The sequence below is a fragment of the Lampris incognitus genome, chromosome 1, assembly GCF_029633865.1.
Source record: "Lampris incognitus isolate fLamInc1 chromosome 1, fLamInc1.hap2, whole genome shotgun sequence".
In the NCBI taxonomy this organism is placed as follows: Eukaryota; Metazoa; Chordata; class Actinopteri; order Lampriformes; family Lampridae; genus Lampris; species Lampris incognitus.
In genome coordinates this window covers 10,076,297-10,103,678 of record NC_079211.1, presented here as the reverse complement: position 1 = coordinate 10,103,678, position 27,382 = coordinate 10,076,297, and the positions used below count along the sequence as shown (strand labels likewise).

The 27,382-nt window shown below is 47.1% G+C and overlaps 1 protein-coding gene across 1 annotated transcript in view; it reads right to left on the bottom strand.

The window, feature by feature from the left end:
- The window catches only part of LOC130115187 (diacylglycerol kinase theta), a 36,552-nt gene extending 13,259 nt beyond the window's left edge, over positions 1–23,293 (bottom strand). The window contains exons 1-15 of the mRNA XM_056282809.1: positions 22,791–23,293; positions 19,168–19,247; positions 17,961–18,057; positions 16,206–16,291; positions 13,250–13,375; positions 12,839–12,992; positions 12,203–12,277; positions 11,366–11,466; positions 10,152–10,369; positions 6,095–6,185; positions 4,869–4,923; positions 4,456–4,517; positions 3,403–3,553; positions 2,170–2,208; positions 1,100–1,215 (exon numbers count right to left, since the gene is read on the bottom strand). Coding sequence (XP_056138784.1) covers positions 1,100–1,215; positions 2,170–2,208; positions 3,403–3,553; positions 4,456–4,517; positions 4,869–4,923; positions 6,095–6,185; positions 10,152–10,369; positions 11,366–11,466; positions 12,203–12,277; positions 12,839–12,992; positions 13,250–13,375; positions 16,206–16,291; positions 17,961–18,057; positions 19,168–19,247; positions 22,791–23,019 — 1,680 coding nt within the window. The 5' untranslated portion in view covers positions 23,020–23,293. The remainder of the gene's footprint in view (positions 1–1,099; positions 1,216–2,169; positions 2,209–3,402; positions 3,554–4,455; positions 4,518–4,868; positions 4,924–6,094; positions 6,186–10,151; positions 10,370–11,365; positions 11,467–12,202; positions 12,278–12,838; positions 12,993–13,249; positions 13,376–16,205; positions 16,292–17,960; positions 18,058–19,167; positions 19,248–22,790) is intronic.
- Positions 23,294–27,382: the final 4,089 nt, after the last annotated feature.

The window sequence follows — 27,382 nt, the reverse complement described above, 5'->3', positions numbered from 1 at the left end:
GTCTGTAGGGATGCCCAACTAAGCCGAAGGTAACACGGGGATTCGAACCGGAGATCCCCGTGTTGGTAGGCAACGGAATAGACCGCCACGCCACCCGGAACGCCCTTGCTTTTTTCACTGTTGATTAGGCTTTACTACAGCATCGGTTCCCATTCAGCTGATACCTATGCATCCTTAAATCATTTTAAGAATACATTTGGGGGCGGGGGGTCTTATGTATTCGGTCTAACTCACCATGTACTTCTTTTTTGTCTTTTTTGCTTATAAGCCCGGGGTTTTTTTATTCTCAACTGCAAAATTCTGTCCCATTTTGTTGCTTTTGTATTTCTTTTTTTTTTTTTTTATTTATTTCTGATTTTCCCCTTTTTTCTCCCAATTTAGTGGCCAATTGATCCCTATTTTTAATTCAAACACCCACCCTCGTATTGCATGCGTTCGCCAACTGCATCTCTCCGGCCGGCAGTCTCGAAGGAAAGCGCCTCCCCACTTTCGTGACAAGGCGAATCCAAGCCGAATCACTGTTTTTCCGACACACACAGAGACGCATTCACGTGACGAACACAAGCCGACTCCGCCCCCCTCCCGAAGACAGCGTTGCCAATGATTGCTGCTTCATCGAGTCCGGCCATAGTCGGATCTGACGAGACCGGGGCGCGAACCCCAGTCCCCAGTGGGCAACTGCATCGACACCAAGCCGACGCTTAGACCGCTACGCCACCGCGGACCCTGCTTTTGTATTTCTGATGTTCAGCGAGTCACCAAGGTGCCAAAATAAAACACCTCCGGTGCCGACTGAAAATCCACTCACTGTTTTCCAGCTGACCTCAGGGGCTCTGAAGCACACGTTACAGGCAACAGAAGCACTCTTTTGTGTGCTCACCTTTGACCCCATTGCACACCTTCACTTCACTTGCTGTGTCAATAATGGGAGACAGGGACAGGTTTGATGTGGCGTGGTGTATTAAAGGTAAAGTCCCATCATGTGGTATTCGATCAGACGTGGTATAGGGCGGTATTATGAGGTGTGGTACAGTACAGTATGGTATATCAGAGTGTGACTGGTACAGTAATAGGAAGTGAGCACGGTTTCCGTGGTTACCATGATATCTGGAATGACCAGGGAGGTGAGAGGCTTGCTGCTAACGGTTGTGTCTTTGGCCAACATGTAGATCCTCTCCGCTTCAGAGAAACACGAGATCTGCAGCGCCACGGCACCTGGACAACACACACACACACACACACACACACACACACACACACAGACAGAGGCTGGACTATCAGTGAATCAATCACACTTATTATAACTTATTATATTCCACATTTCATCGATGAAAATGCAACGTAACCGTGAAAATGCAACCCGCTCTCTTGACAATAGAACAGGTTAAAAGTAAGTAAAGAATAGTTTTCCCTTACACTGAGATAAGTGTGTGTGTGTGTGTGTGTGTGTGTGTGTATACACACAGAGGATGAATATGAATACTGGTGGTTAGGGTTAAGGGCTGAGTCCATGTGTGTATAAGTATACTGACACACAGTAACAAGACCATCGCAGGCAGGGGGGTAAATGTCTTGTGGATAGTAATCAACTAACTAACTAAACTAACTAACTAACTAACTAACTAACTAACTAACTAACTAACTAACCAAGTTTACCAGCTTTTTTGGTGGATACAGACCAACCCTCACTGGTCCTGTTATATTTTAAACATCACATTGGTAAAACTGGCAAAACAGGGGATGGGATGGGTTGGTGAGGGTCAGCGCAGGGTAGCTGGGTGTGCTCTGAATTTAGATGAGGAAGAATTAGGACATCCAGGGTGGTGGTGGGGGGTAGAAAATTTGAATAATTATAGCCACTTGCTTGTTTGCGGTTTGATAACTTACGTGAAGATGGAGTGCTTTAAGTGTTGTGTATCTCTGCTCCGAAAGTGTATGACTGATGTTGTTGTGTCCAAAGGGATTTCTATTAATACAGGCACAATAACAGATCCCTGTTGTCCGGGCACTTTGACCCTTTGACATGTTAATTTGTGACGTCGGTCATCTTGGGAACGGGGACAGTCGTACTTTGTCAGTTTGTTCCTGGATGAGGTATTTGGCTGAAGGGCCTTAAAAACAAGAGGGGACACACAGAGAGGAGAACCGTTTCCAGAACAACCAACCCACCTTGGCTGCCGTATATGTGTGTGATGGTAACCAGGTGACCTGTTGGGAGGGGGGGAGAGAGAGAGAGAGAGAGAGAGAGAGAGAGAGAGAGAGAGAGAGAGAGAGAGAGAGAGAGAGAGAGAGAGAGAGAGAGAGAGAATTAGATGAACTAGTTGGAAATCCAGTAATACTGAGAGCTGACCTCAAAAAGGGAGAGCGAAAAACGACCTGGGGTCTCATTTATATAACCGTTGCGTACTCACAAAATGGCGCCTGAAAGAGGCGTAGCCACTTCCCACGCAACATTTGTGATCTGTAAAAACAAACATGACAAACTCTCGCACACATTTAAGTCCGATTTTTTTTTTGGCACACGCCATTTTCGGCTTTTGTGCACACGTACACGTTTAGTAAGGATCCTACGCACTGTTTTATAAATGAGACCCTGGAGACTTAGTCATGCAAGGAGTCGACTATTTTTTTTATTTTCTTTTTCAACAACAATAATATTAAACCTGCAGTGGGGGAGTTTTGCCTCCCCCTTCTGGCAGTGAGTGTAATTACTTCTCTTCAGCGCTCTCCGACGAGGAAAAGCTACACCAATGGTTATCCGTGTTTGCCCTTACCATTGGACAGTTTTTTTTTTATTACTTTAATCCTTCCTCCAAATGCTGAGTTTCTCTTTTCTCTGGAGCATCATGAACTCGTCTCGGATACTTCTCAGGTTTTTCTGCCAGTGCTTCCAAGCCCTGAATGCATGCCAGTCAGAGGCATGCGAATGCTTTCGTCACACGGAAGTTCACATCAGTACCGGTTCTCCAATGTGGGAATCTTGCACCAGACAACAGATTTAAAACTCCGGTATACTGCGAAATACAGATTTACCTGGTGGTGATGGGTGTAATCAGCATTATGTGAACTCTTGTGGCAAGGACTTGAATGTCATGGCCACTCATTTATATGTAAAATTCCTGCACTCTAGTTTTTACTCATGTCGGAAAGAAAAGTGTATTCTTTCTGAAATATGTACTTTTTGAAATGGTTGATAAAACGAGAACATCCAGTAGATTTCAGGGAAAGGGTAAGAATTACTTTCTGTTGTGATTTTTTACAGTCCAACGAAAGGCAGTTTATAAGAAGTTTGGAATTAACCTTTTACTTAGTGCTTAGACTACCATGTAATAAAATGTAACTGAGCCCATGTACTAACCCTGTTGGACTCCACTTCCAATGAATTAACATCTCCAGACTCACTTTTAATGGTCAGGTGTTCCTGGACCAGCTGAGTATACTCTTCCTTCGTCAGGAGGAGGGGCAGTCCCCCAATCAGCAGACTGACTTGGATCACACGGTTCCTGTTCTCAATTGAATAAAACCTGGTCTGGTTCATCTGCCGCAAGGAAATCTAAAAGAGAAACACAAGAAGAACCAACCACTGTACTGTTATCCAGGTAGAGGAAGCAGGAAAGAGACAAAACCGTGGAGCTATCCTTTACTCAAACTTGAAATAATTGATTTCCAAGGCTTAACAACTACTGAGAATAATAAGTTCATTTATTCATTATCCAATCCGCTTATCCTCACTCAGGGACGCTGGAGCCTATCCCAGCAGTCATTGGGCGGCAGGCGGGGAGACACCTTGGACAGGCCGCCAGACCATCACAGGGCCCACACACACACACACACACACACCTAGGGACAATTTAGTACGGCCGATTCACCTGACCTACATGTCTTTGGACTGTGGGAGGAAACCGGAGCACCCGGAGGAAACCCACGCAGACACGGGGAGAACATGCAAACTCCACACAGAGGACGACCCGGGACGACCCCCAAGATTGGACAACCCTGGGGCTCGAGCCCAGGACCTTCTTGCTGTGAGGCAACCATGCTAACCACCATGCCGCCAGAATAATAAGTTATTGTGTGAAATAATTTGGAAAACTTCTTAGACTTGAATAAACATAGACCACAGAGAGAGAAAAAAAATGCATCGAAATTATGAAATATTCAACTAAAGGCCCATACAACAAAAATAGTAAAAAATGAAAATGAGAGGCAACAGAAATAAAAGCTGTAAAACTACAAAAGTTTAATGCGGTGTGACTGAGAAGGCATTTGTTTTTAAAGTGTGTGTGCGTGTCTTTACGTACATGTGTCCTTGTGCGTGTGTACATGTGTGTTTACCCATGTGTGTGTATGCATTGATGGTTTTATGTGTGTGTGGTGTGCCTACCCACGTGTCTTTGTGCTTCGTTTCATGTGTGTGTGTGTGTGTGTGGGTACACACAAGATGTTTTTCAGTACCTTCCTGATCTCCTGGAGTTTCTCCAGCAGAAGCTCCTCGGATGTCAGCATCTCCCTCTGGACTGCAAGACAGACACACTCATCAGTTTGACAAAAGGTCATGACCCCAAACACAAGAACACATCTGTAAAAGCCCAATGAAAAACCAGAGATCTAAAAACCAGTTGTTAAGACTCTAAGTGATGATCCAAATGATGACATCATCTGAGTGACCGCAAGGGGAGACTAACTGACCACTCACTATCACTACTGTACCAGCTAGCTGGTTGTTTAGAAGAGAGCAGGACCACCAAATTATGGCTGGTCAGCTGTTAGAATGGCTAGTACAGCAGTTACTTATCAACTAATTTTAATCAGTGTGTGTGTGGGGGTGTTTCCCCCCCCTATAATGTTTATGCGAAACAGTTCCTGACCTTGCTTGCTGCCCATGTGGACCTCCACCAGGGAGAAGTTGGAGGGATCCTCATCCTGAAATTGAAATTAAAAGACAACAAAGGTCAGAACAATCACATCACCTGATGAGCTTATAACTACATCACATTCCATTAGGATGAATGTAATTCACTACCAGGCTGAATACAAAATTAACAGTACCGTGGGTTAAAAACCTCTGCCATAGAAGACACAAAGCTGCGCCATTAGGGATCTAGTGGTCTCGCAGGCACCATAATTTTCCCAGACTACCAAAACCAGCTGTTGGTGGGCTGAGCCTTTGCATGCCTAGATGTTAAGAGTTGTTACTGACATCTCTCTACCCTCCCCCCTTTTCTCCCAAATTGTGTCCAGCCAATTACCCCTAATTCCAATTACCCTTGGAAAACCTCCAAGTGCTCCTTTACAGTGTGAACAGGTCTGGTTTGGCTGAACTGTTTTACTGGTCTGGTCTGTGCTGGTTTGTTCAGGTCAAACCCTGTTCATTCAGTTCTCGTTTTTTCTATTTTGAGGTTTTTGGTTTTCCTGTTTCACTCCCTGCATCAGACAGAGGTTCAAAATGTTGATACTCTATATCAGAGTCCACCAGGCATCATGTCCTCATTTTATTTTTTTTCCCGCTGCTCCACCCCCTCTGCCGATCCGGGGAGGGCTGCAGACTACCACACACCTCCTCCGATACATGCGGAGTCACCAGCCACTTCTTTTCACCTGACAGTGAGGAGTTTTGCCAGGGGGACGCATCACGTGGGAGGATAACGCTACCCCCCCCAAACAGGTGCCCCGATCAACCAGAGGAGGCGCTAGTGCAGCAACCAGGATACATACCCACATCCGGCCTCCCACCCACAGACACGGCTAATTGTGTCTGTAGGGACGCCCGACCAAGCCTGAGGTAACACGGGGAATCAATCAACTGTCCCCCCCGTCATCCTGGATGGAGGTTTACCAACCATCTTCTCTCCATTCTTTTTACAATGCAGTCTAAAATGCTTGATTGTTTGCCATTCTGGTTATCCTTGACTCACTATCTCCAAAAGGTGTGGGATGGGAAGGAAACTAAAACATTGACTGTTAAAGCACATCAGTGAGTTACAATTCAGCAACCTGGCTCCCCATAGCATGACTGACAGAGCGACAGGCAAAGAGAGCGATACTGATGGAATGATGGCGTTATCACTGACGCCACAGAGACAAAAAAAGCTACCTGTCTGCCCAGCTGAACGAGGACCTCTTTGAGGACTGAAGCCACGGTGCTGTTTTTGAAGATGGAGATAGTGACGTAGGCCACGCCTTTCCTAAAACACAGGATTTAAAAAAGATGGAAAACACAACAGCGTTCAGAGGACGGAACATTTTGTTGAAAAGCCCCATGAAACGGCATTCAGAGCGCTGCAAATTGCCACGATTTGACGTACATCCGAGTGAAATGAACGGCCGGGTTGGGGTTTTGTTAGGGGAGGGAGTTTGTTTTGACTGACAGCCAATCATGATGGGCATTTTTAGAAGAATGTGGACATTCAAATGCTATTGGCTAGTTTCACTTTGGTGGTAGAAGATCACTCGTCTTTCCCTCATTCTTCCATCCATCCCATTATCCGAACCACTTCTCCTGCTCTCAGGGTCGCGGGGATGCTGGAGCCTATCCCAGCAGTCATCTGGTGGCAGGTGGGGAGACACCCTGAACAGGCCACCAGGCCGTCACACAGGGCCGACACACATACACACACACACACACACACACACACACACATTCATACCTAGGGTCAATTAGTATGGCCGATTCACCAGACCTACATGTCTTTGGACTGTGGGAGGAAACCGGAGCCCCCAGAGGAAACCCACGCAGACACGGGGAGAACATGCAAACTCCACACAGAGGACGACCTGGGATGACCCCCAAGGTTGGACTACCCCGGGGCTCGAACCCAGGACCTTCTTGCTGTGTGATTGCGCTAACCACTGCACCACCGTGCCGCCTCCCTCATTCTTCATTTCTTTTATTCACTGGACATCCCCCCGCCCCTTTTCTCCCCAACTGTATTCAGCCAATTACCCCACTCTTCCAAGCCATCCTGGTCGCTGCTCCACCCCCTCTGCCGATCCGGGGAGGGCTGCAGACTACCACATGCCTCCTCCGATACATGTGGAGTTGCCAGCCGCGTCTTTTCACCTGACAGTGAGGAGTTTCGCCAAGGGGACGTAGCACGTGGGAGGATCACGCTATTCCCCCCCAGTTCCCCGTCCCCCCTGAACAGGCGCCCCGACCGACAAGAGGCGGCGCTAGTGCGGCGACCAGGACACATACCCACACCCGGCTTCCCACCTGCAAACACGGCCAATTGTGTCTGTAGGGACATCCCGACCAAGCCGGAGGTAACACGGGGATTCAAACCAGCGATCCCCCTGTTGGTAGGCAACGGAATACACTGCCATGCCACCCGGACGTTCATTGGACATTTTTGTTAGTGTAAGCCCGCAAGTGCAGAAGGATGTAACTAAAAATGATTGTATTTTTCAAGAAGAGAAAAACTTTATTCTTAAAAACACAAAAACATTTTTTTGGGGAATTTCTCTAACAGCGTTAAACAGATGTAAATTAAGTGCAAATGAACGAGGTATTGAGAATCAAAATACACCTCTGTTCATGAGGCACTTAATACCAGACACACCAAAATGTTGTTAATATCTGCTGGCACTGTGTTGGATAGACATAATACACAGTTAAATCCATTCTCACAGGCATAAAATTAAAAAATTTAAAAAATCCGTTCTTTCAAACTCCTGTGCAAAACCTTCACTGAAGCCATTCTTAATTCAGGGCAATACCAGTTGCCACCCCCCCCCCCCCAAAAAAAGGATCAAATGTACAAGATCCACAAAGAAAATTGACTCAACATTTGCATAAACAACTTGCTGCCCAAACAGCCCAACACCATACTCCATTAAGCCTCTGAATGACTGCGCTATGATCTGGTTAAGCTGCTAAATATTTCTGACCCATGACCTACACACATTAACAGCAGACTGAGAAAGTGAGACCTGTGACTGAGTGTGAACTGACCACGTTGACACGTGATGTATTTATGTATTTATATTTGTCACGTCATTTCTTTGATTTGCATGTTGTTTGTATGCACACTGCAATTCAGCAATTGCTGCCATGGCATATTAAAGTTCAATAAACCTTAACCCCCCCATGCCCGACTGGAATATTCAGCAGCCAATGAACTGAGAGGATTTTCACCCATGGTCCTCTGCCAATTCAGACACCCCAGATATCTGGACAGAGGAAGTAAGACAAGGAGAACTGGCGGTGGAATGAGATAAGTACAGCAAAGTATACAGAGGAAGAGGTTGGCAAAGAAGAAGTGGGATAGTCAGAGAGATGAAGAAAGTAGACAGGAGAACAAGGAGATGCGGCATAGTGAAGAGAGAGCTGGTGGAGGCAAAGGAAAAGGCGTATGGTGAGTTGTACGAGAGGTTAGACACTAAGGAAGGAGAAAAGGACTTGTACCAATTGGCTAGACAGAGGGACCGAGCTGGGAAGGATGTGCAGCAGGTTAGGGTGATCAAGGATAGAGATGGAAATGTGCTGACAAGCGAGGAGAGTGTGCTGAGAAGGTGGAAGGAGTACTTTGAAGGGCTGATGAATGAAGAAAACAAGAGAGAGAGAGAAGGTTGGCTGATGGGGGGATAGTGAATCAGGAAGTGCACTGGATTACCAAGGAGGAAGTGAGGGAAGCTATGAAGAGGATGAAGAGTGGAAAGGCGGTTGGTCCCAGATGACACACCTGTGGAGGCATGGAGATGTTTAGGAGAGATGGCAGTGGGGTTTTTAATTAGATTGTTTAACACAATCTTGGAAAGCGAGAGGATGCCTGATGAGTGGAGAAGAAGTACACTGGTACCGATTTTCAAGAATAAGCGCGATGTGCAGAGCTGTAGCAACTATAGAGGTATAGAGTTGATCAGCCACAGCATGAAGATATGGGAAAGAGTAATAGAAGCTAGGTTAAGAGGAGAAGTGACGATTAGCGAGCAGCAGTATGGTTTCGTGCCACAAAAGAGCACTACAGACGTGATGTTTGCTTTGAGAATGTTGATGGAGAAGTATAGAGAAGGCCAGGAGTTACATTGTGTCTTCGTGGATTTACAGAAAGCATATGACAGGGTGCCGAGAGAGGAGGCAGTGTAACAGTGGTGAGATGTGCGGTTGGAATGACAGATGGGTTCAAGGTGGATGTGGGATTACATCAAGGATCAGCTCTGAGCCCTTTCTTGCTTGCAATGGTGATGGACAGGTTGACGGACGAGATCAGGCAGGAGTCTCCGTGGACTATGATGTTCGCGGATGACATTGTGATCTGTAGTGAGAGTAGGGAGCAGGTTGAGGAGAGCTTGGAGAGGTGGGGGTATGCACTGGAGGGAAGAGGAATGCAAGTCAGTAGGAGCAAGATGGAATACCTATGCGTGAATGAGAGGGAGGATAGCGGAATGGTGAGGATGCAAGGAGTAGAGGTGATGAAGGCATATCAGTTAAAGTACTTGGGGTCAACTGTTCAAAGTACATGGGAGTGCAGATGAGGTGAAGAGAGTGCAGGCAGGGTGAAGAAGAGTGTCAGGAGTGATTTGTGACAGAAGGGTACCAGCAAGAGTTAAAGGGAAGGTTTACAAGATAGTTGTGAGACCAGCTATGTTATATGGTTTGGAGACAGTGGCACTGGCGAAAAGACAGGAGGCGGAGCTGGAGGTGGCAGAGTTGGAGATGTTAAGATTTTCACTGGGAGTGACGAAGAAGGACAGGATTAGGAACAAATGTATTAGAGCAACAGTTCAGGTTGGATGGTTTGGAAACAAAGCAAGAGAGGCAAGATTGAGATGGTTTGGACATGTGTGGAGGAGAGATGCTCGGTATATTGAGAGAAGGATGCTGAATATGGAGCTGCCAGGGGAGAGGAAAAGAGGAAAGCCAAAGAGGAGGTTTATGGAAGTGGTGAGGGAGGACATGCAGGCGGCTGGTGTGACAGTGGAAGATGCAGAGGACAGGAAGAGATGGAAATGGATGATCAGCTGTGGTGACCCTTAACGGGAGCAGCCGATAGTAGTAGTAGTAGTAGTAGTAGTAGTAGTAGTAGACTGATTGGTCATCACTATGGACCAACTCAGACGCTTTTGATAACAAACTAATGTTCAGTTTAAATACCAATGTTTCTGGTAGCCATCCAGAACCCTGGATAACTACATTTCCCAGAGGCACTCACTTCGGCCAGCCAGCATAGACCTTGAGGACCTCCGAGTCTTTGGGTTTGGCCCTCAGAACCCAGGCTTCGGGGGTGAAGTCCTTGAAGACGCTCTTGTTATCCGGAGCTCCGTTGCGGTTGAGGATGTCGTCGCAGTGGAGGCACTGCTGGTTGCCCATCTCCTGGAGCTCGTAGCCCTGGGGCTCTTCTGGAAGGTAGAAGGCTTGAAGGGCTGCCTCCTACAGGAGAATGATATTGCACGCACACACACCTTTTCTGGTAATTCAATCTACTTTCTTCATCTTTGTGTGAAGATATATATATATATATATATATATATATATATATATATATATAATCCAGCGAGTCAAGTAAATTCTTTATGAGACGGTACAAGCCCGTTTCTGGCATAAGCAATCATCAGCTGTCAATTATTGACAGCTGATGATTGCTTATGGTGTAGCGACCTACTTGCAGGTTAGATAATTCACCACGTGGAAGAGATAGTCCCTTTAAGACAGTGGGTTCAGGGGTTACCAGAGGGGATTGTGGGTAGACTTGAGGGTGTGCTTTTGAGCATAAAAAGCTGTTGACTTCAAGTTTGTGTGGAGGGAAAATAAGCGACCCCACCACTGCTATAAGATCAAAAGGAGAAGTGGTCTCGTCTCCTTTCTTACATCCTCCACATTGGTAACCCCGACGTGATTCGAACATGCAAACCTCTGAACCTTCTGATCTGGATCTGCACATCCTCCACAATGGCATGAAACAGGCTCGTGCTGTCTCATAAAGAATGTACTTGAATCACTGGATTTATATATATATATATATATATATATATATATATATATATATATATATATATATATATATATATATATATATATATATATATATATATATATGTGTACATTGCAGTATAGCAGTATACTTACTGGTAAATGTTTAGGAATATGGAAAAGTACTGCTGGCTTCAGTTGTAACATAAATTGCAGGAAAATAATGCTATGTAAGATAATAATAATAGAGTAATAGAGCACTATAAGTTAAGTCTACAGCAGTAGTACCAATACCATAAATATAAGCAGCAGTAGTCCGAGTATCAGTAATAGGGAAGTTGGAGTTAAATTTATAGCAGTAGTAGTAGTATTTGATCACTGCTTTGCTGTAAACAATTTCCTAGGCAGTGTGCGAGTCCACATTTAACTCTGTTTTGGGGGAAAAGAGTCTCTCACCACCACTTCCTCATTCCTGGTTATCCGGGGAATGGATACCAGTCGGACGTGGCCGCGCTTCACTGCATCATCCCCATCAAACACTTTGAGAAGCTGCTTCCCTATTTATCAGAAGAGCACATGTATGTGCATACACACACACACACACACACACACACACACACACACACACACAAAATTCAACATTAGGCTTTAAGTAAAACTGTTATTCTTGGCTAAATATTGTCATTGTTATCTGAAGGTTCTTATATATTTTTTCCAAATTCAATTTTCCTAGAAATTTGAAATAACTGCTCTACCACAGTATATACTGACACACATGGTACACAGACAACAGTACCTCTAACAGACTAACATAGTACCACAGTACATACCGATACACATAGTACAAGGAAGCAGTACATTTGAATGTACTATAAAAACTATGAGTCCAACTAAACTCAAACATAGCTATGTGTCATCTTTTGCATCAAGCCAGCTCAGCATGCAGTAAGGTGCAGGTGTTAAGTGAAGGTCCACATAAAGGAGTATGAGAGAGAGAGAGTAACAGTGAGAGAGGCATAGAGAGACATAAATATCTCTCTCTCTCTCTCTCTCTCTGTCTCCGTCTCTCTCTCTATATATATATATAGAGAGAGAGAGGGAGAGAGAGAGAGACGTATCTATTAAATATATATAAAGTGAGCGAGCGAGAGCAAGAGAGAGACATAGCTACATAAAATATTTAAATATAGAGCGTGAGAACAAAAGTGAGAGCGAGCGAGAGAGAGAGAGAGACAGAGAGAGAGACAGAGAGATAGATTAGTGTCGAGTGGGATGGAGGAGAGCTGGACCCACCTGACTCTGGGGTGGAGGCTGGCTGGCCTTCTTTGCACGGAGGATGGGAGGATGGATCAACCTCATCCAAGTTATCTGACAGAGGAAATGTATAATTACCAGCTAGGATCAAATGAACAATTAAATATTCCCCCAGTGACCAGGTCACTGTCACAGACAGGAAAATACTCCGTGGAGTTGCTAACTTAAGAAACGCTCCATACCTTCGGGGGGTTGTGTGTAAAGGATTAGCAAAGAAGTATGACTGCAAACTAGTGGAACGGAGCAGATGAATGTGCAATTATTTTTTAGGTTTTTAAATGACGATTTACACAAATATTTAGCTTTGTTTGCAGGAATCCAGCTATTGTTTTACCATTGTTGTGTTACCATTTGTCAACTAAAAGCCCCGCTAACAGGAAACCAGCTGCACTAGCAGTCGGCATATGTCAAGACCAACAGAGGATGTGGTTTGGATGCATCTGTGTGTGTGTTTGTGTGTGTGTGTGTACACCAGGATTCACGTGAGTGAGTTTCTGTGTACATTTTTCTGTTCGTCTGTCATCAGATGTGTTTTTGCGTGTGTGTCTTTGCATGCATCTCTACGCTCAACTCATGGTGGTTATTCTAGGAAATGCAGTGTGCGTGTGTGCGTACCTATCTCATGCTGGCTGTTTTCAGCAATGCGGTAACAGTGCATCTTGCTAAAGTTCCTGGAACAGAGGCGAACGCAGGCCGGGGGGAGGAGCTTATCTCGCAGACGTCCCAGAGAGCATTCCTGAGGCCCGCTGGCCAGACAGGCGGCATGGGTCTGCAAGACACGAAAGCCAATCAATCAGTTCTGAAACTGCACCCACCGGCGGGTCCAAGGTCAAGGCACACTACATAACGGATCCCTTGAGCCGGTGGGGACTTGGCGTCCTGCTCACGGAAACTGGTCCGCCGGCCTGCCGACTCGCCATTCTCCCAGTTGGACCATTGACACTGACAATGTATTCTGGAGCCTATATTTTGCGTCTGAATGCAACTGAATGACTGCCGCAGGAAAGCGTTGTGATTGTTTCTCACCGTGACGCCACACCACTCGCACCTCATCCCCGCCAGGACGTCAGAGGAGCCGCATGTGCGCCGACACACTTCGCACCGAGCCCCCGACGACAGGTTCCCCTCCCGCCAGTGGTGATGGAATGTATCCTAGGGGACACAGGAAAGAGATCCTGGGGTTAGACTTCCTGTTTCCTGCTGCAGCACAATGCCATTAAACTGTAAGGAGAGACTGGTTTGGTTTGCTCTTGTCACCTCCGCCGAGGAGGTCATGTTTTAACTTGTGTCGGATAGATATCCCAAAACTGGATGGTTGAATTTTCACGAAATTTTGCGAGCAGGTGGACAAATGAACGATTGTTAAAATTTGGTGAACTTTTTGAGATATTTGATTCATCTTGACTTTCACTGTGGAAATGAATGGAGGAATGTGTGACCTCCTCGTAATCCCCAGTAGTAAGCTTTGGAAAACCTCTGAGCACTCCTTTACAGTGCGAATAGGTCTGGTTTGGTTGAACTGGTTTTACTGGTCTGGTCTGTGCTGGCTTACTCAGGTCAGAACCCTGTTCATTCAGTTCTCGCTTGTTTTATTTTGGTTTTCCTGTTTCCCTCCCTGCATCAGGCAGGGAGGGAACTGACTGAACAAGAGGGACTGTTGAGGTCCACAGCCCATATTTAGCCCATAATGATAATAAAGCACAGCTTTATTATCATTATGGGCCAATTATCCCACCCTTCCGAGCCGTCCCGGTCACTGCTGCAGACTACCACGTGCCTCCTCCGACACATGTGGAGTCGCCTGCCGCTTCTTTTCACCTGACAGTGACGAGTTTCCCCAGGGGGATGTAGCACATTGGAGGACCGAACAGGCACCCCGACCGACCAGAAGAGGCGCTAGTGCAGCGACCAGGACACACCCACATCCAGCTTCCCATCTGCAGACATGGCCGATTGTGTCTGTAGGGACACCCGACCAAGCCGGAGGTAACATGGGGACTCGAACCGGCGATCCTCATGTAGACAGCCACGCCACCCAGACACCCCTTGATTGAATCTATTTTAACATCTACTAAACAGGTTTCCATTTGTCTTGTGCTTCCCTCAAGTTGTCCTAAATGTGTTCGCTGACCCGATGGTGCCTGGTGGACACAGCAGATATCTGGCCTGTTACACCAGACCCCCTGCTGGTAAAGCGGGTTAATTCAAGGATTCCCGCTGATCTCGCTTTCCTTCTTTTTTCCTTTTCAAAGCCAACATCTGCGGGACGTGGCCCATCACCCGTAAACCTGGGAAGTGTGGGAAACGCAAGCCTTTCAACCGAATTCTGATGTTCTGATCCATGGCCCACTGACTGAGAAGCCCACTGACCCACTTGCTGCTGCGTCTGTGGTGTTGGCCTGCACCCGCTCAGCATGTGGCCGTAGTCGGAACGCTCTATAGAAACCCAAGCTGCACACCGTTGAATTTAGTCAACAGCCGTGACCAGTCAATACAACAATAATCAACACACAAACACATGCACATGGGAACAGCTAGACATACAGACACAACCACACACACACACACACACACACACACACACATTTCTAAAAATACAATCTGTCAAAATACCCAAGTGAAAACTGAAATGTTCCGGCCTCTTTTGGCTCAACCACTTCGTGTATTTCGGTCTGCTTCTGCTTCTGTGTGGCTTCAGATTTACTCAACATGGCTTCACTGTTTAATTGAGAGCTGCACTTCCAAAACGCCCCACACTAACGCAAAGCAAACTCGCACCACATGACAAGTTGATCCGGACGCCCCTGCCTCGCCGTTCTGCGCAAAAAGTACGAAGACCGGGGGGGGATGTCCGGATAGCGCGGCCTACTCTGTTGCCTACCAACACGGGGATCGCCGGTTCGAATCCCCGTGTTACCTCCGGCTTGTTCGGGCATCCCTACAGACACAATTGGCCCTGTCTGCGGGTGGGAAGCCGGATGTGGGTATGTGACCTGGTCGCCGCACTAGCGCCTCCTCTGGTCAGTCGGGGCACCTGTTTGGGGGGGAGAATAGCGTGATCCTCCCACGCGCTACGTCCCCTTGGCGAAACTCCTCACTGTCAGGCGAAAAGAAGCAGCTGGTGACTCCACATGTATGGGAGGAGGCATGTGGTAGTCTGCAGCCCTCCCCGGATCGGCAGAGGGGGAGGAACAACTGGGACGGCTCGGAAGAGTGGGGTAATTGGCCAAGTACAATTGGGGAGAAAAAGGGGGGGGGAGGTATGAAGACGGAATGGGGGGAGGGGGTCATTGTTGTAGGTGTGTTAAGTCGGCAGTGGAGGAAGTCACAAAGCTGAATTGACGTCTGTGTAAAAGGAACAGCTGATGCTGTTGTGTTACACGTCGTGACGCCTCTGCTTCCAGAACGCCGGCGTGCTGTGTAAAAATCACACACTGGGGCGCCATTATGCCGCCTTTGTTTGGTTCAGTGTAAAAAAAACAAAGCCGGCATAAAGACGAGTCTTTGTGACGCCGTTATTGTGGGATCCATCCATCCATTATCCAAACCGCTTATCCTGCTCTCCGGGTCGCGGGGATGCTGGAGCCTATCCCAGCTGTTATTGGGCGGCAGGCGGGGAGACACCCTGGACAGGCTGCCAGGACATCACAGGCCCCACACACACACGCACAAACTATATGTTGCTTTTCACCACATCATACTTCAAACCAGCTAAAGGTTTACAATGGTTATAATTTTTTTTCTGTTCCTCCTTTTTCTCCCCAATTGTATCTGGCTAATTACCCCACCCTTCTGAGCCGTCCCGGTCGCCGCTACACACCCTCTGCTGATCCGGCGAGGGCTGCAGACTACCACATGCCTCCTCCGATACATGTGGAGTCGCCAGCTGCTTCTTTTCACCTGACAGTGAGGAGTTTCGCCAGGGGGACGTAGCGCGTGGGAGGATCTTAAAGTCTACTATAGTCCGACAGGCGACACCTACCAGGTCCGTGGTTCCATCCAGGTGGCAGTTCCGACAGTCCCCACAGCTGAACACTGCACAGTCAGTATGGACATGCAGTTCACACACTGTAACACACACACACACACACACACACACACAGTGCCAATTCAGTCTGTGTTGCCATGGTTAGCCCTTGTAGGGGGAAATAGGTGAGATAACAGGTTGCAGGTACACACTAAATCAAACAGTTTACCCCAGGCAAATTTTACCTAATCATCCTCCTCACACACACACACACACACACACACACACACACACACACACACACACACACACACACACACACACACACACACACACACACACATCTAACCCTTCTGGTAATCTAATCTATCGCTATTGTCAAGTGTGTGTGTGTGTGAGTCCGCAGACTTTTTTTGCACTGAATTTGGACAACATCAAATATCACGATATTTTTGACCAAATACCTCGACATCGACATCGACATCTTGATGACATTGTAGAGATGGCTACTGGTGCTCTCACAAAATATTCGTTTTTGCTAAACACTCATTAGTAACTAGCAGAGGTACCCGGCATTGCCTGGGGGAAATGTTCTCACCAAAACAACCAACACGATCGGATCTTTACGATATAAGCGATGATGAAATATGATATGATACATGTGATAAACGAATGTCGAATAAACGAATCTTATTAATGAAAATTATCAAGTGTCATAATAATTTTTAATCCATTCATCAAGCTTCTTTGCCAATGTGTGTATTAATCGCTGCAAATCCGCCGCTGCAAAGCGCCACAAAATAAACTCAATTTTACAAATAAATCAAAAAATTTTACTTGGTTTTTGACATATTTTTCGAACTGTGCAATCCTCAGAAAGTGCTGATTCTAAAGATACCTTTCTTTTTGTTCTACAGTGAGGATTTCTGGAGTTTTAAGTGAACATACAAACATACTCTCTTGCTTTATATATATAGATGTGTGGATATGATGTCTAAACAGGTAGAGACAAATACCAGCAAAAACAGTCTAGCAAATTCAGAAACTTGCATCTCTTTACTGTAACGGAGCCTTTAAAACCAGGAAAAGACAACACTTATGTCATATCATGATATTACCATATCCAAAATGCCAGATAATATCTAGTCTTCCATCATGATATCGATATATCAATATATTGCCCAGCCCTAAATCGTAATTTTGCAATTATTGTGTGTTCTGTGTGAGTGAGCTTTGAGGGTATTGTGCTGTTTGTATATGTTGTGTATCTTCAGTGTGTATTATGTACATACTGTGTTGTGTGTAGTACTGTGTACTGCCTTGTGTGTATATTGTGAGTTTTTAATGTGTTGTTTGTGTGTGTGCCATGTATTCTGTTGTGTATAATGTGTAATGTATTTGGACTCTGTAGGGTGCGATGTGTATTGTGTTGTGTATCTTGCGGAACGCTCATATTTCCCAGCATGTGCAAAGACAAGTTTAAAAATCACTCGTATTCTTTTTCCTCGGGCCTGAATCAAAGCTGCAGTGTAAATTACACAGCGAGGCTGCTCTGTTTACCGAGCTCACAGCCAATCAGTTCTGAGAAAACACACCTCGAGTGTCACCTCTCTCTCTTCCTTGTTTCATAAACCCAGCCTGTCAAGTCCCGGACCCAGCCACAGCCCACAGCCCTGTAGTTAATCTAGCCTCGCAGTGGCTTTAGAGGCAACTCTTGTTGCTCAAGGGCACGTCGGTCACAACGTGCCTGAGGGAGGGATTTGGACCGACCTTCGCAGCGAAGAGCGTTTCCCTCCGTGTGTTTCCTGCACACACAGCAGAACCTTTTCTTCTGACCCGCCGGGCCAAAACAGTGGGCCACTGGGACCTGCAGGGGACAGTGACAGCAAAACATGACATTGTGGGAAAAAAAGCAACGTCATACACTGCAACACAATATGACCCTGTAATATGCTCCAATGTGACAATTATATGGCACAACAACCAGAAGACAAATTTATGTCACATAACACTGCGGGAGAACAATATGTAGACATTATTTCCCAACAACAAAGAAAGTTGAAATACCAGGATGGGAAAAAAAAATGGGAGGACCAGGTTTGAGCAGATTCCCACAGATCCTGGACTAGATAAAAACCCAATGTAAGCCGTGTTGGCTGGTATATTTACAAGTCTGTTGAAGTGAATATTGGGGATAATAGACTATTTGGGTTCAGAGCGCTAATGACATCTATCCATCCATTATCCAAACCGCTTATCCTGCACACAGCAGTCATTGGGCAACAGGCGAGGAGACACCCTGGACAGGCTGCCAGGCCATCACAAGGCCCACACACACACACACAAACACACACACACACAAACCCACACCTCGGGACAACTTAGTACAGCCGATTCACCTGACTTACGCGTCTTTGGACTGTGGGAGGAAACCGGAGCACCCGGAGGAAACCCATGCAGACAAGAGTAGAACATGCAAACTCCACACAGAGGATGACCCCCAAGGTTGGACAACCCCACGGTTCGAACCCAGCACCTTCTTGCTGTGAGGCGACCGCGCTAACCACTAACTAATGACATTCAGTTCAAATTTCAGTCAAGGTGAGATGTGGTTCAGGCTGATGACTAGTAAGCCCAAAAGCACAGAAATTAAAGAGTCATTGAGTATAGACCTTGATTGTATTCTCGGTGAGATTTTAACATATGTTATTCAAGTGTTTGACTGGTGGAAGGAGAAGTTTCTGGTTATAACTGAGACCGTTATCAGACTCCCAGCTAGCCGTCACATAGCAGCAGAACTTGAATTAAACACCCAGTAAACATAGTTCAGAGAGAAAAATGGCTTCACTCCAATGAATCAGTAAGTGAGCAAAGCCAACAGCAGCTGAGCCATTGGTTCAATACAGGGCACTGTATCAGTTATGATGATAATACGGGCGATAAAAATGAACATTTAAGCTGGTGGTGCGTCACTCACCCGCACTTGTGTTGGAGCCATGCAGGAGCAGACGGTCCTCAGAGTCTTCAGACACTTCTCATGACACATGAAGTTACACACTGGGGAGGAGACAGCTGTCAGTCAGGGAACATGGGGCGTGGTCTGTCAGGTGAAAGGGGTGTGGCCTATCAGGGGCCTGTTGTTATCCCACTGAATTCCTGGATAAAGATCACGGCACACTCTACAGCTGGCTAAACCTCAACCTTTATGCTATCAAAACAGTGGTTGGTTGCTATCAAAACCAGTGTTAGGGGGTTCCATTCCCTGTGAAGGCTCAAGGATAAAGCAAGGCACTCATACTGCCAGAGACAGGGGTTTGATTCCACACAGTCCATTGAGCTGTGAGGCGCTTTGGTCGATAAGAGATGGATAAAAGCCGCCACTTAGATGTGGTGTACTATCACGTAATTACAGAAAGTATTCACCAACGAAACACTTCTGGTTTGGCAACGTCATTGGTTTGCATTAATCCATCACACAGTTTAAAGTGAGAGAACATAAATCACCTTACCCCCTTTCTTTACAGTGCAATACATTCTGGCAAGGCTTTTAACCAATCTGTTCCTGTGCGTGTGTATGTGTTTCTGACTCCTAACACCCCCCCCCCGCTCCTCTTTCACCAAGCATCCCGCCAGTCTCTTGTTGCCATGCCAACTGAAGAAAGTAAATCACGACTTGACTACAGCTCTGATTGTGCAACAGAAGCTTTGCTCCCTACACAGTCCCCCATGCCGTAATACACTGGTCATCTATAATCTGTGTGTGTGTGTGTGTGTGTGTGTGTGTGTGTGTATATGCAAGAGAGAGACAGGGAGAAAGACAGGAAGACAATCACTTGAGAGGTGACCAAGCCTGCCCTAGATCTCCTCCAGTCCGCTTGCTGAATTCTTGATTAAATCGAAGTGAGGAGAGGAGAAAAGAAGGGGCCTCCCTTGGCTAACTGGGCTGCTGGGTGTTCGTATAACGCGAGGGCCCCCAGATCCCGCTGCCATTGTATTCAGTTGCCTCCACAGCCCAAACACAACAGCGTATGAAAGGAACACCAGACGGCATACTGGGGACGATAATGGGCTGGATTATGACGATTTCCCTCTAGATCAGTGGTTCTCAACCTTTTTGGGGTCCTGGACCCCCTGCGTATTTTTGATCTACCCTGAGGACCCCTCCACCTGATGTTGGGGGAGGGGGGTTGCAATTTGATAGCAACAGTAGAAACTGCATTTTAAATTGCATTATAGCATTTATTCACTCTTTGGGGCAAAAATAAGAGCTTTCAGTTGTAACTTGGATATAGTTAACAAAACAGAATTCTTATGCAGTAACTTTCAGATATATGTAACAAAACAGAATATGTATTCAGTAACTTTCAGATATATGTAACAACACAGAATATGTATTCAGTAACTTTCAGATATATGTAACAAAACAGAATATGTATTCAGTAACTTTCAGATATATGTAACAACACAGAATATGTATTCAGTAACTTTCAGATATATGTAACAAAACAGAATTCTTATGCAGTAACTTTCAGATATATGTAACAAACCAGAATATGTATTCAGTAACTTTCAGATATAGTTAACAAAACAGAATATGTATTCAGTAACTTTCAGATATATGTAACAAAACAGAATATGTATTCAGTAACTTTCAGATATATGTAACAACAGAATTTTTATGCAGTAACGTTTAACAATGCAAACGGGAGCGAGATCTCTTATTAAAATACAATAAATTACACTTGTGAAACAGATGTAATTAGAGAAAAAAGTCCTGTTACCCTTCATAGTTTAGGTAGATAAAGGTCTCAGTCACATTTGAGTAAAATAATCCTATTTCTATAAATGTCATAGGATCTTCTTTTTTTAAAGATATTTTATTTTCACGGACCCCTTGCAATTACACCACGGACCGCTAGGGGTCCGCGGACCCCCGGTTGAGAAACACTGCTCTAGATGATGTAGAAATTAAAGGCTAACACCTGAAACATTTGATTTTATAGCCAAATTCAACTTTCAGTGAATCCCAATGTAAAATGTTGTTGTTGTTAGCCCCTAGCTAACGGGTCTGACCCTTTAGCCGAGCGGTTAGTGACGTCGCCTTGTGGTGCAGTACACCCCGTATCGAATCCCGCACCGGGCAAGAAAATAACCGGTTACACAGCCATGGTTTTGGACACAAACCAAACCCAAATCGATGACAACGACACCTAGAGGCGGATCGCAAAACTAAGTATCGATGTCACGCCGGAAGCAGGAAGAGAGGACCCACATGCAGACAACGGAGACAGACTGGGCTAGAACAATGTTTTAATAAAACAAACAAACTTATAGACGACAAGGACGGCTCGAGACAAGACGTGACGTATCCCATCCGGCTACCAAAAGCCAATATGTAACGATCTGACAAAGAACCGGGGCAACCCGGGAGAAAACGCTATCTGCTGGGGAGCCAATCAGGAAAATTGGGCGCAGGTGAGTAAAGCAGGGGCAGCAACCGAAATCCCAGATAGCGTCCGGATTTGGGCCACTTCAGGCAACGATGTGGCACTTGATGGCCTTCTTCTGGCCCTGACAAGATGGATGTCAGCCTGAAGTGGCCCACATGTATAATAGCAAATATGGCCCAAATACGCCAAATCAAATGTGAGCCTTTTTGGCAAAAATGCGGTGCTCTCAGCAACATGTAATCTGGATGTGACCCTGAAGTGGCCCGTGTGGTAAATGGTGAATATGGCCCACATATCACAACACAAATATGGGCCACCTTTGGTGAATATGTGGCACATGCGGCATTGCTATAGCTTGGTTCTGGCCCAGATCTGGCAAACAGGAGCGGACCGCCCAAGTGCCATCATTCCACGCAGTATGTGGGCCACATGAGGTGTGGGACGGTCCGAGCCACCGTAATCAGGGATGGCACGCCAAATAAAGGAATGGGGGATCACGAGAGCAATGCAGGTGGAGGAATAGACATGGCAAGCCAATCACGTAATGGGGGACAGGTGAGCAAGGCAGGGGCAGAAACACAACCATGACGTATGTATATAAAATGTATGACTAAGCACCCTATTGTTTATTCGGGGGCCCATTAACACCATGATGCTGTTCAAAACAGCCAGCAGCACATCCCTGTAAGGATTTACCCCTTACATTTAAGACTGAGTCCCTGAGTAGAAAATCTTTGGACAAAAAAAAAAAAAAAGAAAGATCAATAACCAGCCAAGTCTATCAACTGCCCCATCTAGAGTAAGTGCACTCACTGAGGATGGTCGATAAACTAAAAGCCGAAATCCATGCATTAAAACACAGTTTCAGAATCGACATCACAAAATACATAAATGCAATACAGTCACACTGCAAAGGATGCGGCGCAAGGCAGGTTGGGCCCGTCGGTCACGTTAGGCTGGTAGAAATCTCGCTGCTTTGGTGGAAAACGAAATCTATAGCAAGATCCTCTTTATGACTAACACTGCAGAAAAACGTCCCAGCCCATCTGATAAGTGACATAATGTAGTCTGATGCCATGCCTTTACTGACAAGTAGCCCCGGTTAGAAAGCAGAACATTGCGCGTGCGTGTGCGCGCGCGCCCCCCTTACCTTCGCACAAGAAGCCGATGAGACCCCAGATGAAATCGCTGCAGTTGTGGCAGTAGGTGGGTTTGGTCAGGGTGACCTTTCTGAAGCAGTGGCCGGGTGCTGTGACCGGGTACCGGGAGCGGGGAGCCGGGGACTGCTGCGCCTTTTTCTTGCCGGACGCCGGGCTCTCCGCCGGGCTCGCCGCGGCGCTGGGATTCCCATGCCGGGGGGCGCGACCGCACTCTGCCATGTCGCCCTCGGCCCAACGCACTCTTCCCCCACCAAAAATCACACCGCGTCGAAACAGCCCAACAGCCCGGCGACCGGGACGGGCGAGCTCAGCCGAGCTTTCCGGGAATTTCGCAGAGCTTAACCTGTTTGCGACGTGGTTAACCGTGAATGGCACGTCATCGCACCGTGCGGCGGGGGGGGGGGATGGTGCCGGACGGCCGCGTCGTTTGACGGCGGTGGGGTTGGGGGTGGGGGTGGGTGGAGGGGTTCTGCCGAGCGGGTTAATCAGCTCGACGCTAGCATTGCTAATTTGCCCGATGCCATTTCACATGACAACCCCCCCCCCTGCGGTCAGTGATCACAGCCGGTCAAGTAAAGTCGTGCGCCCTCAAATATCGTCCGAGGCGCCGCTGATCTTTGTTGGAGGGGGACGGGGGGGACGGGACGGTCGAAATCCCACCGGGCGGTGCTGTCACCGACCGCGGTGTTCGCCGACGAGGGCTCGTTGGACGCAAATCCGGATCAACAAGTGCTGTAGCAGGCGCGGAGCGAGCTCTGTTTTCATTTTTGATCTCTTCTTCTTCTGCTTCTTCTTCTTCTTCGTCTTCTTTCTTTCTTCTTCTCGGCGACAGCTCCGACCTCCTACTTCCGCCCACAGAGTCTCCGACCCAGATTTTCTCACGTTTAACTTCCTCCGGCCCTTCTCCGTCTGCCCTTCGTTTGGACGGGGAACGTGTTGGAATGAGACGGACGCAGGATTATCCACCAATTAGATGCGTTCACCGCAACGTAACGGCCAAGGGCGCGTTTAGATCGTTCAAATACCCGGTCGGATGCGGCGCAAAACAACAGCCGCCTGACGTCACGTCGGACTCAGAAAACACTTCCAGCGGCGTGTGAACGACTCCCGAGTTTGAATCAGGCTGTTTTTTTTTTGGCGCAACAGCAAATTCTTCTCCGTGCTGAAGAAAACGTGTATTTGTTACGCTACAGTTTAACATCGGAAATCTTTTTTTTTAAACAAGAACACTTTCGTTGCTTTTTTGTGTGTTGGCTTAATTTCGCCATGAGTTTGTTAACGTTTGTGACGTCACGATTAACGTCGCAAATATGAGAGACGCGTGATCTTTAAAAACAGACTCGACTTCACAGCAAAGTGTGAGCGCGTGACGGTCAGATTTCGTTAGAAGAAGAAAAACATCTGGACAGCTGTTTGGAAGAATCCGGTTATGTTTTAGTTCTCGCCTGTGCGTGCGAGCCATTTGTCTTGGTGGATTGTTCGCATGAAACACAAACGACATGTTAAAGAAAATGGTGTAACACGCATGGATAAGAAGAGTCTAAAGGGTCGAGCGGTTAGCGATGCCTCCTGCGGTGCGGGCGATACGGGTTCGCGTCCCGGCCGCGGCAGTTCCTGTGGTTGCGTTGTCCCCCCGAATTCGCTACAATATGTAAATTGATGAGCTAGGCAGTTAACATCTTAAGGAATCGTCTGTAATAAATGCAAAAACCGAAAACTTAGCAAATTCTAAATGATTAGCTGGTGACGTGTCTGGTGGAGTAGCCTAGCTTACCATGTTTTCAGGTCCTAGCATGGCCGTAGTATCAGGTCATTGGTGCTTCATGGTGTAACGTGCATGGATAACAAGACACGCTGGCCGCTGGCTAGCGGATCTGAACCTTTAGTCGAGCGGTTAGCGATGCCTCCTGCGGTGCGGGCGATACGGGTTCTCTTCCCGGCCGCGGCAGCTTCTGTGGTTGCGTTGTCCCCCGAATTCGCTACAATAGCATCATCGTTAAGCCATCTGTGTTCGCAACAGATGCCTTAAAACTTCCAGAAGCTTGGTCAACATCGTCTAAATAATGTCCTTTTGGTGGCTTTTTACCTCTCTTAAAACAGCAACGTTATGCAGTGGTAATATCCGGCCTATATTTACCAGTGGTAAAATATTTACAGCAGCGGTACAACGAATGAGATCCATTCATCCGATCCTTCCCAAATGAGATATTCGAGAAGTATAGCTCACTTTTACACAACTTAGTCTGTCAATCTGAGAGTTCATAATTCATAAACACACCCTGACTGGACACACAGATCCCACCCCCTCCATCTAGTGACTATTGACAGCTCCAACTGGGAAGACAAGACAAGACAAGACAAGACAAGACAACATAAGAGGTGGAAAGACACGACGAGTTAAGAGAGGAGTGATGTATGCTGACAGTATTTATCTGATGAAACAGACATACACCCAAAGATAATGGCCCAGCATGTTGGCCCACTGGTTAGTGCTGTTGCCTCACAACAAGAAGGTCCTGGGTTCGAACCCCAGGCCGTCCCGGGTCCTTTCTGTGTGGAGTGTGCATGTTCTCCCCGTGTCTGCGTGGGTTTCCCCCGGGTGCTCCGGTTTCCTCCCACCAGCAAAAAGACATGCATGTTGGGGTTAATGCTCCTGTCTGTGCCCCTGAGCAAGGCAATGGAAAGAAGAACCGGAGTTGGTCCCCGGGCGCTGCAGCTGCCCGCTGCCCCTATACAGTAAGATGGGCTAAATGCAGAGAACACGTTTCACTGTCACCAAACAACTGCACAATAACAACAGAAAGTGGCCTTTTTTCTCCCTTAATGTCACCATTCTTGAGGAATCTCACAGAATGGCTGCCACTTTTTTATGGAATGAGAAAGAAAATAAATTCTCTTTCCTTACCCCATCACTTCTCTAATACCCATAATCATTCTTTCTATCCTCTTGTCACTTTTTAGGTCTCAGGAATATGTTGTTTATATGCGTTGAAGGTGTACCGTTCAGTGAAGCGTGCGTGCGCGCGCGCGCGCGTGTTTTCTTACTGTTGAGATGTGTGAGGTCCCTCAGTTACGTCATAGGCCCCCCCCCCAAAAAAACCCCAAAACATCCTTGTCTCGGCAGGGACTAAAGTGTAACTACTGCATATGAACACTAGGTGTCCCTGTAGAACAGCAAAAAGAAGAGAAGAGCTGAACGGAGCGCGGATAAAGACAGACCAGATCCCCGGTTTACAGCTAAACTGAGACAGCTAAGCTTAGAAAAGGAGGTAGCATTAAGGAGTGGGGACAATGCCTTGCTTGACGTGTCTAAATACAGGTTCAGCAAGGCGGTGAGCGATGCTAAACGACTGTACTCTGAGAGACTTCAACAGCAGTTCTCAGAAAACAATTCAGCCTCTGTCTGGAAGGGCCTCGGACAGATCACCAACTACAAACCGACCCCCCCCCCCTCCACTAATGACTTGCGCCTGGCCAACGATCTGAATGAGTGCTATTGTCGATTTGAAAGACAATGGGTCAGTCCTCATACCATCCCCCATGACTCCATCTACCGGCTCCAGACCAGCAGCTACTCCTCCCCAAACCTCAGCGGGGGCCCGGGCTTCTCTACAGCTGCCCACCTTGAAGGCCCCCTCCTCTCTCTATCGCGGAGAGGGACATTAACATAACAGGCTGTTCAAGAGACAGTACCCCTGCAAAGCAGCTGGGCCAGGTTGGTTCTCTCCCTCCACCCTGAAGCGCTATGCTGATCAGCTGTCTCCGGTGTTCACAGATATTTTCAACCTCCACCATCATCCCCTCCCCACATAACCAAGGCCCACAGGACTCAGTGACTACAGACCCGTTGCCCTGACCTCTGTGGTAATGAAGTCTTTTGAGCACCTTGTACTGTTCCACCTTAAAACCATAACCAACCCACCCCTGGACCCCCCGCAGTTCACCTACAGAGCCAACAGGTCTGTGGACGATGCAGTTCACATGGCGCTCCACTTCGTCCTCCAGCACCTGGACTCTGCAAGAATCTATGCCAAGATCCTGTTTGTGGATTTCAGCTCTGCCTTCAACAGCACCATCCCAGTTCTATTGCAGGACAAGCCCCCCTTCCCCCTCGACTGCATGCGCCTGACTCCACCCGCAGGTGGATCATCAACTTCCTAACAGACAGGAAGCAGCACATGAAACTGGGGAAACACGTCTCCGACTCCGGGTTCATCAGTTCCCCTCACCAGTCAGTCAAGCTCCTGACATTTGCTGACACCACTCGTATTGGGCTCATCGCTGGCGGGGATGAGTCCGCCTACAGGTGGAAGATTGACCATCTGGTGTCCTGATGTGACCAAAACAACTTGGAGCTCAACGCTCTAATGACAGTGGGGATGGTTGGGAACTTCAGAAAGAACCCCCCCACCCCACCCGCCCGCCCCCATCACTCTGTGTGGCTCCCCACTCACCACTGTGGAATTCTTCCGCTTCCTGGGCGCCATCATCACCCAAGATCTCAAGTGGGAACTGAACATCAACTCCCTCACCAAGAAGGCGCAGCGGAGGTTGTACTTCCTGCGGCAGCTGAAGAAGTTCA